Raw genomic sequence first — 14,169 nt, forward strand, 5'->3', positions numbered from 1 at the left:
AGAAGCAGATAAGCTATAGACGGGAAGTTAAGAAACGAATGCAACAATGTCAAAATCTCCCCACCACTTTTTTTCTTTTTTTTTGTTTTGAGACAAGGTCTTCTTGCTCTGTCACCCAGGCTGGAGTACAGTGGCGCGGTCTCAGCTCACTGCAACCTCCACCTCCGGAGCTCAAAGTATCCTCCCTCTTCGGCCTCCTGAGTAGCTGGGACTACAGGCGTGTACCACCACACTTGGTTGGTTTTTTATGTTTTGTAGAGACAGGATGTCACTATATTGCCCAGGCTGGTCTTGAACTCCTGGGCTCAAGTGATCCTCCCATTTTTGCCTCCCAAAGTGTTGGGATTACAGGTGTGAGCTACTGTGCCCAGCCTAAAATCGCCCACTTTTTAAATGGTACTTTTTTCTATTACCATCTCCTATATTCAGAATCAATCCTTAAACTGAGTCAAGGTCACTGTCAAAGGAAAGCTTTATTGCATTAAAATAAAACAGGAAATATAGAAGACTTACTTAAAAGATTTAGGGTACAGTAAAATCAAAACAGGTTTATTTCATCACAGGCTTCCTTCTGTGAAAGTCATTCAGAACTACCTTTTAGAGATCAAATAATGCATTCTATAACAATATACATACAAATCTGGTATATCACTAATACAACATTGGAGTTAATTATATTGATGAACATCATGGTATATCCTGATATACTTTGGCCACAGAATAAAACATGTAAAGAACTATGCTCAAATACAGTTCTTTCTTTGCTCAGGGTTGAGACAGGTTTCCCTCTAAATCAGAATAACGGACTAAACCACCACAAATTCTTCTAAAACTAAGTGCTAAACCCATGAAAAAAGATACAATGTTTCTTGCCAGAAATTTTGCTGTCTTTAAAATTTATACGGTTCTTAGCCTCTATTCTGAAATACATACTATCATTAATTAATACAGAAACTAAAAAGAATTAGAAACAAAAAAAGATATTTGTCACATGTATCTTATATATGGGTTATGCTGTGTTCCATTCCAACCTCTCCTTCCCCACAAGTAAATTCTAACAAATTAGAGGAATTTTACTTTTAAAAACATAGTCAATGAAAAGTTAAACATAAAACTTCTACACATGAAAGTCTAAGAAAAAGGGTACTTAGAAATGATAAATTCTATAACTCTATACTAGTTAGGTAGCCGTCACCACCTAAAACTGCTGATCAGAAAAATCAAGAGGGCTGGGTGCAGTGGCTCACATCTGCAATCCCAGTGCTTTGGGAGGCCAAGGTAGTAGCATCACCGGAGACCAGGAGTTCAAGACCAGCCTGGACAACATAGCGAGATCCTGTCTCTCAAAAAAAAAAAAATTAGCTGAGGGGTGTTGTCACATGCCTGTAGTCTCACCTTCTTGGGAGGCTAAGGAAGATGGATGGCTTGAGCCCAGGAGCTCAAGGCTGCAGTGAGCCGTGATCATGCCACTGCACCATAGCCTGGGTAACAGCGCAAGATCCTCTCTCTTATAAAAATAAAAAATAAAAATCAAGAGTACAAATTTCTTTCACTAACCCACTATTATGGAAGGACAGTGCCACCTTTCAACGGCAATCAATGGAAACATTTATTTATACCAAACAGAAAATGTAGTTTCACTTAACATAAATAAAACAAAGCTTTGAATTTCTGCTACTGTAATTTTCTATGAAGTCACACACCTATAAAGGTTCCACTATTACAAATCCACTAATTCTTTGTTTCTACTGATGCATTCTTGTCCTTTTGCATTGTATATCTACTCTGGATTATTAACAGTCCCCTCTATTAAGTTTCAGACATTATCCCAACTGCCTGATGGAATCTCTCAGCAGGTACCTCAAACTGCATTCACATTTTTACAATGTACTCACATTACATGCACATAGCTAAAGTCATGTAGTACAAAAAGATGAAAAGCCTAAGTATCTCAATCTCTCTCCTTCAAGATAACAAGTACTATTTCTATCATCTAATTAAGGTGGAAAAAAACCTACGTATACGCCAGCATATATGTATGCACATATGTACTTTGTTCCTCATCTACATACAGAGCTTCCCATATCAGCCTACACAGATTTCCCTTAAGTGGATATGTCATTATTATTTAGCCAGGCCTTCATTATTTAGCAAGACCTTATTTTCATAAGGTATATCCATAGTTTCTGTTTTTTGTTTTTTTGTTTTTTGTTTTTTTTTTTTGAGACAGAGTCTTGCTCTGTTGCCCAGGCTGGAGTGCAGTGGCATGGTCTTGGCTCACTGTAACCTCTGGCTCCCAGGTTCAAGCAATTCTCCTGCCTCAGCCTCCTGAGTAGCTGGGATTACAGCTGCCTAACACCACGCCCAGCTAATTTTTTGTATTTTTAGTAGAGACAGGGTTTCACCATGTTGGCCAGGCTGGTCTGAAACTCCTGACCTCATGATCCACCCACCTTGGCCTCCCAAACTGCTGGGATTACAGGTGTGAGCCACCACGCCCAGCCTAGGTATATCAATAGTCATTCCAAGGTACTTCTATTTAGAAATGCTACTTTAAAAAAAAAAATCAGAAAAATTATGTTTGGTAAGATTTAGCCTAAAGTGGGTAAAAACAATGGTAGAGACACCTTCAAACCTATTCTTTATCTTTCCACCTCATGAACTAAATATGCTTGGCCTTAAACTCTCCTGTTATTCCCCTACTTTACTATTCAACTGGTTGCAAAGTTCTTCAAAATATATTCCACAGCATCTATAACACTCATACATCCCTGCTACTTCTAATTTCCTAGTGTCAGCCTCACATCACTTTCTCTATGAGTTGCTCAAACATGTCCAAATTGATCTCTTTTCATACAAACGTACCTTTTCATTTCAAGCAACCTTTCAATAACATTACTTGGTGAGTTTTTCCAAAATCCTTATTTTCCAAAACTTGTTATTTTATCTCACTCAATACTTGAAACAGCTCCCCCATCATCTCAAGGATAATACATAAACTTATGAATACTATTCTGCTATTCCATTCCATAGTCCTACGCTTTTCAGGTCTCATTTCTCATCATGACACACCAAACTACTAAGGAACACCCCTATAATCTAACCATACCAAACTACATAAAGCTTCTGCATCTTCATAAATGGAATTATTCCCCACTCTGTGTCTGTACTATATTTTAGTTATAGCTCTATCAGATAATATGTTATTTTCCAATAGACTAGAATTTCATTTACAATCAAGAGCTAAATTTATTTTATACACCAACAGTGCCCCCACAGCATACTGCATAAGAGAAACTTCAGTTTTATTCAAACCGATAAAGAAATACCTTTTAAGAATATGAATTTAAAAAGAAAGATAATATTCCTGAGATACAAAATGCAGAGGACTTGCAACAGCCCTCTAATTAACTTCATTAAAATTAACTGCTGGCCGGGCGCGGTGGCTCAAGCCTGTAATCCCAGCACTTTGGGAGGCCGAGACGGGCGGATCACGAGGTCAGGAGATCGAGACCATCCTGGCTAACACGGTGAAACCCCGTCTCTACTAAAAAATACAAAAAAAAAAAACTAGCCGGGCGCGGTGGCGGGCGCCTGTAGTCCCAACTACTCGGGAGGCTGAGGCAGGAGAATGGCGTGAACCCGGGAGGCGGAGCTTGCAGTGAGCTGAGATCCGGCCACTGCACTCCAGCCTGGGCGGCAAAGCGAGACTCCGTCTCAAAAAAAAAAAAAAAAAAAAAAAAAAATTAACTGCTAAACATTTAAATGCACTTTCAAAACTCAAAGAATGGAAAAATAATAATGGATATTTACAATGACTAGGTGACAGAAATTCACCAATTTACTAATATAAACAAATGAGGCTTCTGAATGGATTACTCTATGACTAAAAAGGTGTTTGATCATATTACATCTTTAAAATTATAAGTGCTTCCAGAAAGAATTTAAGAAGGTTGTTTAAATGCCATCAAAAGAGGGCCAGGCGCAGTGGCTCACTCCTGTAATCCCAGCACTTTGGGAGGCCGAGGCGGGTGTATCACCTGAAGTTGGGAGTTCGAGACCGGCGTGGCCAACATGGCGAAACCCGTCTCTACTAAAAATACAAAAATTAGCCAGGTGTGGCGGCGCATGCCTGTGATCCCAGCTACTCAGGAGGCCAAGGCAGAAGAATCACTTGAACCTGGGAGGTGGAGGTTGCAGTGAGCCAAGGGCAACAAGAGCGAAACTCCATCTCAAAAAACAAAACAAAACAAAACAAACAAACAAAAAAAGCCTTCAAAAGAGAGTAACAATAATTCATTGAATTTATTTTAATGACAGGGAACATATCTAACTTTGTCAATTGGCTGTACCACTTTCTACAAGGAGACGACTATTATTTTGATCCTTATGACATCACATCTCAAGCAATATTAACAGTAGGTAATAAATTATCCAGTTATTCCAACAAAATCCTTTTTACTATGGGGAAAAAAAAGCATTTTTGTTTCAGCATAATAAAAGACCATGCCTGCCGGGCGCGGTGGCTCACACCTGTAATCCCAGCACTTTGGGAGGCCGAGGCCGGCGGATCACGAGGTCAGGAGATCAAGACCATCCTGGCTAACACAGTGAAACCCCGTCTCTACTAAAAATACAAAAAATTAGCCAGGCGTGGTGGTGGGCGCCTGTGGTCCCAGCTACTCGGGAGGCTGAGGCAGGAGAATGGTGTGAACTCAGGAGGCGGAGCTTGCAGTGAGCGGAGATTGTGCCACTGCACTCCAGCCTGGGTGACAGTGAGACTCCGTTTAAAAAAAAAAAAAAAGACCATGTCAAGTATCTGACCCTAGTATGGAGTGACTAAAGTAGCATGGGGAATCTCCCCGATGAAGTCAATCAGTAAACATGCTGACCTTTCTAGTAACTATTATTTTAGAGTTCAAATTTCTGTTACAAGTTATTCATTATATTAGAGTACCTTAACACTTTTAACACTTCGAGCTGGATAATTTTTTGTTATGGGAGATTATCCTGTGCACTGTAAGATATTTAGCAGCATCTCTAATCTCTACTTACTAGGTGCCAGTAGCATACCCCAAGTTGATAATAAAAAATGTCTCTGGACATTGGCAAATGTTACCTGGGGATGGGGCTGGAAGGATATAAAATTGCCCCAGTTGGGAAATACTACACAGAATAATAATTCCAGGAAAAGGACAGAATCATCCACATGATTATTTTTAAAATCAAACTTTTAACATACCAAGTATAGAACAATTACATTCCATAAATGCTTCTCAGTTAACATAGCAGCTAAACCTTTGATGGTTCACCTTTTGGATATTTACCATATCAACTAATCTGTTATCATACTACAAAAACAAAGCTTATATCTAGAAGTGAATTGTGGCCAGGCGCAGTGGTTCACACCTGTAATCCCAGCACTTTGTGAGGCTGAGGTACGTGGATCACCTGAGGTCAGGAGTTCGAGACCAGCCTGACCAACATGGTGAAACCTTGTCTCTACTAAATACAAAAAATTAGTCGGGTGTGGAGGTGCATGTCTGTAATCCCAGCTACTTGGGAGGGTGAGGCAAGAGAATTGCTTGAACTTAGGAGGCAGAGGTTGCAGTGAGCCAAGACTGTACCATTGCACTCCAGCCTGAGCAACAAGAGCAAAACTCCATCTCAAAAAAAAAAGAAAAAAAAAAGTCAACTGTGACATGATACACATTTCAATAACTAGTATAACCAAAACAATACTCACATAAGACATATCATTAAAATTAAAACCCTTTTATTCAATCTTTTTTTTCCTTATCTATAAGGCAGAAAAAAAGGGTGACAAGGAATAGGCAAAGCATATTATTTCCTTACCTTACATAATTACAATCCAGTACCACTCTACCCCGCATGCTACTTTTCTACACTATGCTTCCTCCTTCTCATTCTTATTCAGTGAGAAAAATGTCAAATAATTTTAGAACGGATTTTTTTTTTTTTTGAGACGGAGTCTTGCTCTGTCGCCCAGGCTGGAGTGCAGTGGCCAGATCTCAGATCACTGTAAGCTCCGCCTCCCAGGTTTACGCCATTCTCCTGCCTCAGCCTCCCGAGTAGCTGGGACTATAGGCACTCGCCACCTGGCCCGGCTAGTTTTTTGTATTTTTTTTTCAGTAGAGACGGGGTTTCACCGTGTTAGCCAGGATGGTCTCGATCCCCTGACCTCGCGATCCGCCCATCTTGGCCTCCCAAAGTGCTGGGATTACAGGCTTGAGCCACCGCGCCCAGTCTACAACAGATTTTAAGGTTAAACTGTATTAACTTCTAAAAGACCTTCATTTTGCCCACAAAAACTCACTATTAAAGTTTTTAAAACCAAAAAAAATTCATACCACCACATTTTTACACACATTAAATAAGAAAATATAACCTGGAAATAAAACAAGTTTTAAAATAGTATTTTAGGGCCACACTGTCATTTCATTCACCCAAACATTTGCTGAATTTCTATTGTGTACCTACAATTGTTCTAAGGGGGTATGTGTGTTTGTGCTAGAAGAATACAGCAGTAAACAAGACAAGACTCCTTGCCCTCATAGAGCTTGCATTCTAATAGGGAAAAGACCATTAGCAAATACATAATATAATTTCAGATACATGCTAAGGAGAAATTAAAAGCAGTGCACAGGACAGGCAGTGATTTGGGAGAGAAAGACCATAGTTTAGATAAAACGGTCAGGAAAATCCTCCCTGAGAAGATAACTTTTGAGCAGCACTGAATGGTAAGAAGGGATAAGCAGTTCACCCTCTTTATAATCCAATTCTAAAAGGCCGTGAGGAATAAGCTTGGCTTTTTGAATAATTTATCAAGGATGCTGGTGTAGCTAAATCAGGAGACAGGAAGGATACCAGTAGGTAACATGGGTGAAGAACGAGGTAGGCAAGAGACTGCATACAATCTTACAGATCAGGAGAAAGGGTATGGATTTTACTCTAAGTGTAAAGGGAAACTATGGGAGGAATTTAAGCAAATAAGTAAGGCAATATTTTACTTGCAATGATTACCCTCACTGCTGTGTAGAGAATACGTGTAGAATAGAAACAAGGAGACTAGTAATATCAGGCAAGAGCTGAGGCTGGCTTAGACTTACGTTACATTTACCATGAGTAAGACTAAGATTTTTTTAAGGTTTGTTTCTAAGACATCATTGACTTTTTTTTTTTTTTTTTTTTGAGACGGAGTCTCACTCTGTTGCCCAAGCTGGAGTGCAGTGGCATGATCTCTGCTCACTGCAACTTCTGCCTCCCGGTTTAAGGGGTTCTCCTACCTTAGCCTCTGAGTATCTGGGATTACAGGCACATGCCACCACACCCAGCTGATTTTTGTATTTTCAGTAGAGACAGGGTTTCACCATGTTGGCCAGGCTGGTCTGGAACTCCTGACTTCAGGTGATCCACCCGCCTGGCCTCCCAAAGTGCTGGGATTACAGGTGTGACCTACCACGCCCAGCTCTAAGACGACATTTACTTTCAAGAGACCTGCTGACTATTAAGTAAGCTCACTGTCTTTCATAATCCCTAAGAGTATACTGATCTCTCTCAATTTATAATCCAGATTAATTTTAATTAAAAATAAAATCATGGATGGGCACAGTGGCTTGTGTCTGTAATCCCAGCACTTTGGGAGGCTGACACAGACTGATCACTTGAGGTCAGGAGTTCAAGACCAGCCTGGCCAAAATGGTGAAACCTGATCTCTACTAAAAGTACAAAAATTATCTGGTCATGGTGGCGCACGCCTGTAATTCCAGCTATTCTGGAGGTTGAGGCACAAGAATTGCATGAACCTGGGAGGCGGAAGTTGCAGTGAGCCGAGACTGTGCCAATGCACTCCAGCCTGGGTGACACAGTAAGACTCTGTCTCAAAATAAATAAAATAAAATTAAAATACTTTTAGATTCAAAAGGCCAGATGAAGCACAGGACTCATCTGCTAAAATGACAATAAAAGCATTTTAATTTACTATTATTTTTAAAGAAACAGGGTCTCATTGCTGCCCAGGCTGGAATACAGTGGCTATTCATAGGTGCAATCCCACCACTATCAGCATAGGAGTTTTGACCTGCTCCATTTCCATCCTAGACTGGTTCACCCGTCCTCAGGCAACCTGAAGGTCACCATACTGATGCTGAACTTGATGCAGACACTCAATCGGCCCAGTGCACAGCAGCCCGGAACTCCTGGGATCAAGCAATCCTCCTCACACAACCATAGCACTCGGCTAGGTATTTTAAAAGAGAATAAATCTCTAACAGTAGAAAAAATGAGAGAGAGGCTATAAATAGACCAGATGTTTCACTAAGTCTCACAGGGAAGCTCAAATAAGATAAAATACAGCAGAAAATGTTCACAACCTAGAATATGCAAAAGAAGGGATTATAGGCCAACTACATAAACAACAGGAGAGTCTAATTGCCTGGGAAAGTCAGAAAAAATCTGGACTTAAATTTCTAGACAGATATGAGAAAAAGGGTTACTTTGGTCACACTGCCTATGGGGTTAGCCCAGCTCTGCAAGGAGGAGTAAAAAAAAAAAGAGGAGGAGGGAAAAAGAAAAAGGAGAAGGGGACAGGAACCAGAAGAAAAACATAAATGAGAAAAAGAGCTGAAAATGGGGCAACAAGAAAAGTTCCTTTTTAAGGAAAATGAATAAACTACCTGTGAAAATAAGTATAACATCCTCTTCATTCTGGAATTCTAGGAATGGTTGCCTTCCCTTCCAAAAATTCCCTATCCAATTATCATAAAGCGAATTATCTGACACCTACACATATTACATACTAAAGTATTTATTGAATGAGCAAGGCCCACCAGTCAACAAGCTCTACCTATATACAACATTTCCAATCACCCTATCTATTCTCTGACATTAAAATATATATAGACAGGCCAGGTGTGGTGGCTCATGCCTGTAATCCCAGCACTTTGGGAGGCTGAGGCCAGTGGATCACTTGAGGTCAGGAATTCGAGACCAGCCCGGCCAACATGGTGAAACCCCGTCTCTATTAAAAATACAAAAATTAGCCAGGCATGGTGGCATGCACTTCTAGTCCCAGCTACTTGGGAGGCTGAGGCAGGAGAATTGCTTGAACCCGGGAGGTGGAGGTTGCAGTGAGCTCAGATCACACCACTGCACTCCAGCCTGGGAGACAGAATGAGACTCCATCTCAAAAAAACAAAAATGAAATAATAATAACTATCAGGTCGAGCGCAGGGGCTCACGCCTGTAATTCCAGCACCTTGGGAGGCTGAGGCCAGTGGATCACTTGAGGTCAGGAGTTCGAGACCAGCCTGGCCAACATGGTGAAATCCTGTCTCTATTAAAAATACAAAACTTAGCCAGGCATGGTGGCACGCACTTGTAGTCCCAGCTTGGGAGACTGAGGCAGGAGAATTGCTTGAACCCAGGAGGTGGAGGTTGCAGTGAGCTCAGATCACACCATTTTACTCCAGCCTGGGAGACAGAATGAGGCTCCATCTCAAAAAAATAAAAATGAAATAATAACAATTAGGTCAGGTGCAGTGGCTCACGCCTGTAATCCCAGCACTTTGGGAGGTAGAGGCAGGTGGATCACAAGGTCAGGAGATCAAGACCATCCTGGCTAACAAGGTGAAGCCCCATCTCTACTAAAAATACAAACAATCAGCCGGGCGTGGTGGCACGTGCCTATAGTCCCAGCTCCTCGGGAGGCTGAGGCAGGAGGGTCGCTTGGACCTGGAGGGTGGAGGTTTCAGTGAGTCGAGATAGCGCCACTGCACTCCAGCGTGGGTGACAGAACAAGACTCCATCTCAAAAACAAAAACACAAAAAACAATCAGAAGTATGACAAGAAGAATCTGAGCAAAGAACAAGACCAAAATAAAGTAATTCTAGAGAAAAACAAAATCACAGAACATCAAACAAAGGAATGTCATTAAAAAAAAATCAGTTGAGAATGTTTTTAAAACATGAGAAACAAAAATTCAGAATTCAAGAAAGTTGAGAATCCCCTGAGAAAACAGAGCACCATCTAAAACATGGAAGTTTTAAAAATAATTTTTAAGGAGATCGTATTATCTAAGAAATAGAGAATTTCCAAATTGCAGAACAAAAGCCTTCAAAATGAGTTAGCCCTTGGTTGGCACAGTGGCTCACGCTTGTAACCCCAGCAATTTGGGAGGCTGAGGCGGGGGCGGCGGGGGTGGGGGGATCATGAGGTCAGGAGATTGAGACTATCTTGACTAACACTGTGAAACTCCGCCTCTACTAAAAAATGTAAACAATTAGCAGGGTGTGGTGGCACACGCCTACAGTCCCAGCTACTCGGGAGGCTGAGGCAGGAAAATGCATGAACCCGGAAGGCAGAGCTTGCAATGAGCGCAGATCATGAAACTGCACTCCAGCCTGGACGAGAGCGCGAGACTCTGTCTCAAAAAAAAAAAAAAAAAAAAAAAAAAAAAAGAAAGAGCCCTTCAAGTGCCCATCACAAGGACTGGAAAAAAGATCATTATACCTACTACACATATTCTTGTGAAATTTCTAAAGCTAAGAGAAGACCTTAAAAGCCTCACAGAAGTAAGAGATCACATGTTTTTTTAAATAAGCAAGAATGAAACTCATTATTACACATTTCATCCGAAGTTTGAGATACTAGAAGACAGTAAAGCAATGCCTATGAGTTCAAGGGGGAAATTATTTCCAATTATGAAACCAACATGTAATCAAATTATCAATCCAAGCATGAGGGCAAAATATCAGATCATTTTCAGAAATACAAGGATGCCAAATTTATCTCCCACTCTTCCCTTTCACCCCCTCCCCCCAAGGAAGCTAGATATTCACCAAGAAAATAAGGGCGAAACCAAAAAGAAGCCACTAGTTATAAAAAAAATTGTGGTATTAACTTGAGTCTAATCAAAATGAAATCCTAGAGAGCTGAAAACAAGTCTAGAAAGCAATTGGTTCACATTATAACAGAAATAAGAAAGTATTAAACTCCATATAATAGTTATATTATCTGGAGTAATCTGATATTGAGGAAAAAAGCTACATTAAAAAATAAACATAAATAATGAAAATGTGACATTTTAAGCAAATAAAGTCTAAGACATTATTTAACCTATTAGTAGCATTTAAGCAATAAGAAAGTAATTAACTGAAAAAAAAAGGTAATTCACTGACAATGATCTGATAAAGGAGGAACTGTAATCTTTGTACATTCCTTGGCCTTGCACTAATAAATAGGTAGACAGTTCTATTGAGCATAATCGTATTTTATTGGTTGATTTTCATCTTTTAGAAAAATTTGTATATAAAAGAATTATTATTAGACAGACTATAAATGTATTTATAACAACATAGAAAGTCAAGGGATACCTGGAAAAAAGCCTTCTTCTGCCCAAAGTACAACATTAATACAGTGAACAAAGAAGGCAAACCACCGATGGAGGAAGATACCTACAGCACATAAAACTAATGCAGGATTAATACCCAGACATGCAAAGAATACATCAGAAAAAAAGAAAAGAAAAATGGACTAAAAAATACAACGAATAGGCAAGTCAGAGAAGAGGAAACCTAAATACCCCCAAAACATTTTAAATGATGCTCAATCTCACTAGAAATCTGGAAGACACGTATTTAGACAATGAGATGACATTTTGCGTGCTGTAGATTACTGAAATTAAATCTCATAATACCAACTATAGAGGAAAACATAGTGTAACAGCCATTCCCATATACTGATGTTTCATGAGGGTTTAAACCATATACCAGTTGCGGAAAAGCAACTGGGCAACAACCCTTAATGCTGAAAATGGACATAGCCATGTTGAAAAAGGCTTTTAGATATATTTCCTAAAGAAATTCTTATACAAGTACACAAGGAAATGTGTACCAAACAAAATGGAAAATGTTAGGGTGAAAAACTGAAAATAACCAACATATCTATCTTTAAGAGTTTAGATATTTACCATATGTTCATAAGGAAATACCATAAAGCAACTAAAATAACTAGAGCTACATGTATAAAAACATGTACTGAAATAATAAGTACCAATTCAGGCTGGGTGCAGTGGCTCATGCCTGTAATCCCAACACTTCAGGAGGCCGAGGTAGGTGGATCACTTGAGGTCAGGAGCTCGAGACCAGCCTAGCCAACATGGTGAAACCCCATCTCTATTAAAAATACAAAAATTAGCTGGGGGTGGTGGCGCACACCTATAATCCCAGCTACTTGGGAGGCTGAGGCAGAAGATCGCTTGAACCCGGAGGTGAAGTTTCAGTGAGCCTAGATCATGTCTCTACACTCTAGCCTGGGTGACAGAGACTCTGTCTCGGGGGGGAAAAAAAAAAAAAGTACCCGAATTCAGGACAGTGGAAGGAAGACTGGAAGAAGAAAAACAGTACATAGGAATTCTAACTGTATGTAAAATTCTTAAAGTGGCTGATGTACAAGTGTACAAGTGTTTACATATTATTTTCTCCACTTTTTGTGGCTAAAGTTATTTCATAATAAAGAAGTTCCCTGAGGAAAAAACACAGTAAAGGAATAATGCAAAGTTAATACTCAATGAATTTATTCTTGTAAATCCTACCTTGAATCCAATACTGAGTCCTAGTATTAAGAACTTGCATCACTTCCACCCTTAAATTATAATGGTGACTATTAAAAAAAATACATACTCTGTAACTGATGTTACACTTTCCTGTCCAAAAGGTCCAACTGGATCATCCTTGAATTTATCACTTGGAAGTTGAGGTGGTAAAAACTCTACATCTTTTTTCTTTGGGACCTTGTAATACTTCCAGGCTATATTGGCTTCATCTTCTTCCAAGTTTACTGCTGTACCAACATATACTGTAGGTTCTACAGCTTCCTGATATTGAGGTGGGAAAGACTGGGACAAACTGTCTATCCTATCTTCCATTGGTTTAGAAGGAACCAAGGGATCTGGTGTTGGCATTTGATAAAAATGTTGACTCTGAGGAGTTGAAGGTGTTTTAGTCACTCCTTCATCAACCACATCACAAGGGTGAGGACTAAGTGGGGGTGGTTGAGGTGAGTTTGCCAGTTCGGTGCCATGCATCTGAGGAGTCTTTGCTACATCATTAGTTCGGATATTTGAAAATCTCACTTGACTGTCTGGAGCAGAGATCACAAGTCTTTGGCTGGCTGAATCTGTGTCCATGCCAACATCATCACTAACAGACACACGATGGTGAAAAGGGGTCAAGGGGCGTTTCTGTGGCTTTTCACTCTTTTCTTGCTTCTCATTGGTCTTGTGCTTAGGAAGTATTTGTTGTTGCTGACCTAAAGATGGTGCCTGTCCTTGTTGTCCAGCATTTCTTGACTTGAGATTTTTGTGCCTGAAAAGTTAAAATAAAGGTTTCATATTTACAGTATCACTATTATGGCAAAGTATAATACCAGTTAACAGTATTAGACACGTCAGTTATCATTTGTTTTTCACATATAATCCTAAAAGTAATTTGAATTTAAAAGAGGAAAAAATACTTTGCTCGTGACCTAAATAAAATACAAGAGTATGCAAAAAGATTCATAAAAACCAATTCTCTCATGCTCATTTAATAGTCATGTGATCGGATAGCCAAAGATTATGTCTTATATGATTTAAATATTTTAGTATCTAATTTAAATACAGAAGTAAGATTCCAGTTAAGGTTAAAAGGTATAACAAGGCTTGAAATTTACTCATTTCTAAATGTACCTGATATTTCCTGTTAGTAATTATTATAAATTAATGGCTTGGCTAAGCGTAGTCATCACCTACAATCCTACAGCAACTGGCTAGAAAGTGTATTCTACTCTACTGAACAGAAGTTACATCAGTCTGGGAAGTGCTAGAATTGACTGACTGATGGGCCTCACACAATATCTACCTTATCCAAATACTTAGCACTAAAAAAAAAAGAATAAGCTGACTAGAAAAGGGAAATAAAAATGCCTAAAATAATTTCTTCCTCATAATTTAAAGCAATTCTAAAATGAAGAACTTAAATGATATACCTAAACATCAAATAATTTTGCTAAGTTTAAGATTTCTAGGCTGGGCACGGTGGCTGACGCCTGTAATCCCAGCACTTTGGGAGGCTGAGGTGGGTGGATCACCTGAGGTCAGGAGTTTGAGA

At 39.6% G+C, this 14,169-nt stretch overlaps 2 protein-coding genes across 7 annotated transcripts in view; one reads left to right on the plus strand and one right to left on the minus strand.

Annotated features, from left to right (window-relative positions):
- The window catches only part of PTRH2 (peptidyl-tRNA hydrolase 2), a 1,137,200-nt gene that overhangs the window by 590,432 nt on the left and 532,599 nt on the right, over positions 1-14,169 (plus strand). The window contains exon 1 of one of the 6 annotated variants that reach the window (XM_050764786.1): positions 10,217-10,228. The exons of the other annotated variants lie outside the window; for them this stretch is intronic. The gene's annotated coding sequence lies outside the window, so the exon portion shown is untranslated. Of the gene's footprint in view, positions 1-10,216; positions 10,229-14,169 lie in introns of those variants that run through there. 6 annotated transcript variants of the gene reach the window in all.
- The window catches only part of MED13 (mediator complex subunit 13), a 126,165-nt gene that overhangs the window by 57,277 nt on the left and 54,719 nt on the right, over positions 1-14,169 (minus strand). The window contains exon 9 of the mRNA XM_050764635.1: positions 12,703-13,386. Within this exon, the coding sequence (XP_050620592.1) occupies positions 12,703-13,386 (684 nt within the window). The remainder of the gene's footprint in view (positions 1-12,702; positions 13,387-14,169) is intronic.

Source organism: Macaca thibetana, chromosome 16 (assembly GCF_024542745.1).
Source record: "Macaca thibetana thibetana isolate TM-01 chromosome 16, ASM2454274v1, whole genome shotgun sequence".
NCBI classification, from domain to species: Eukaryota; Metazoa; Chordata; class Mammalia; order Primates; family Cercopithecidae; genus Macaca; species Macaca thibetana.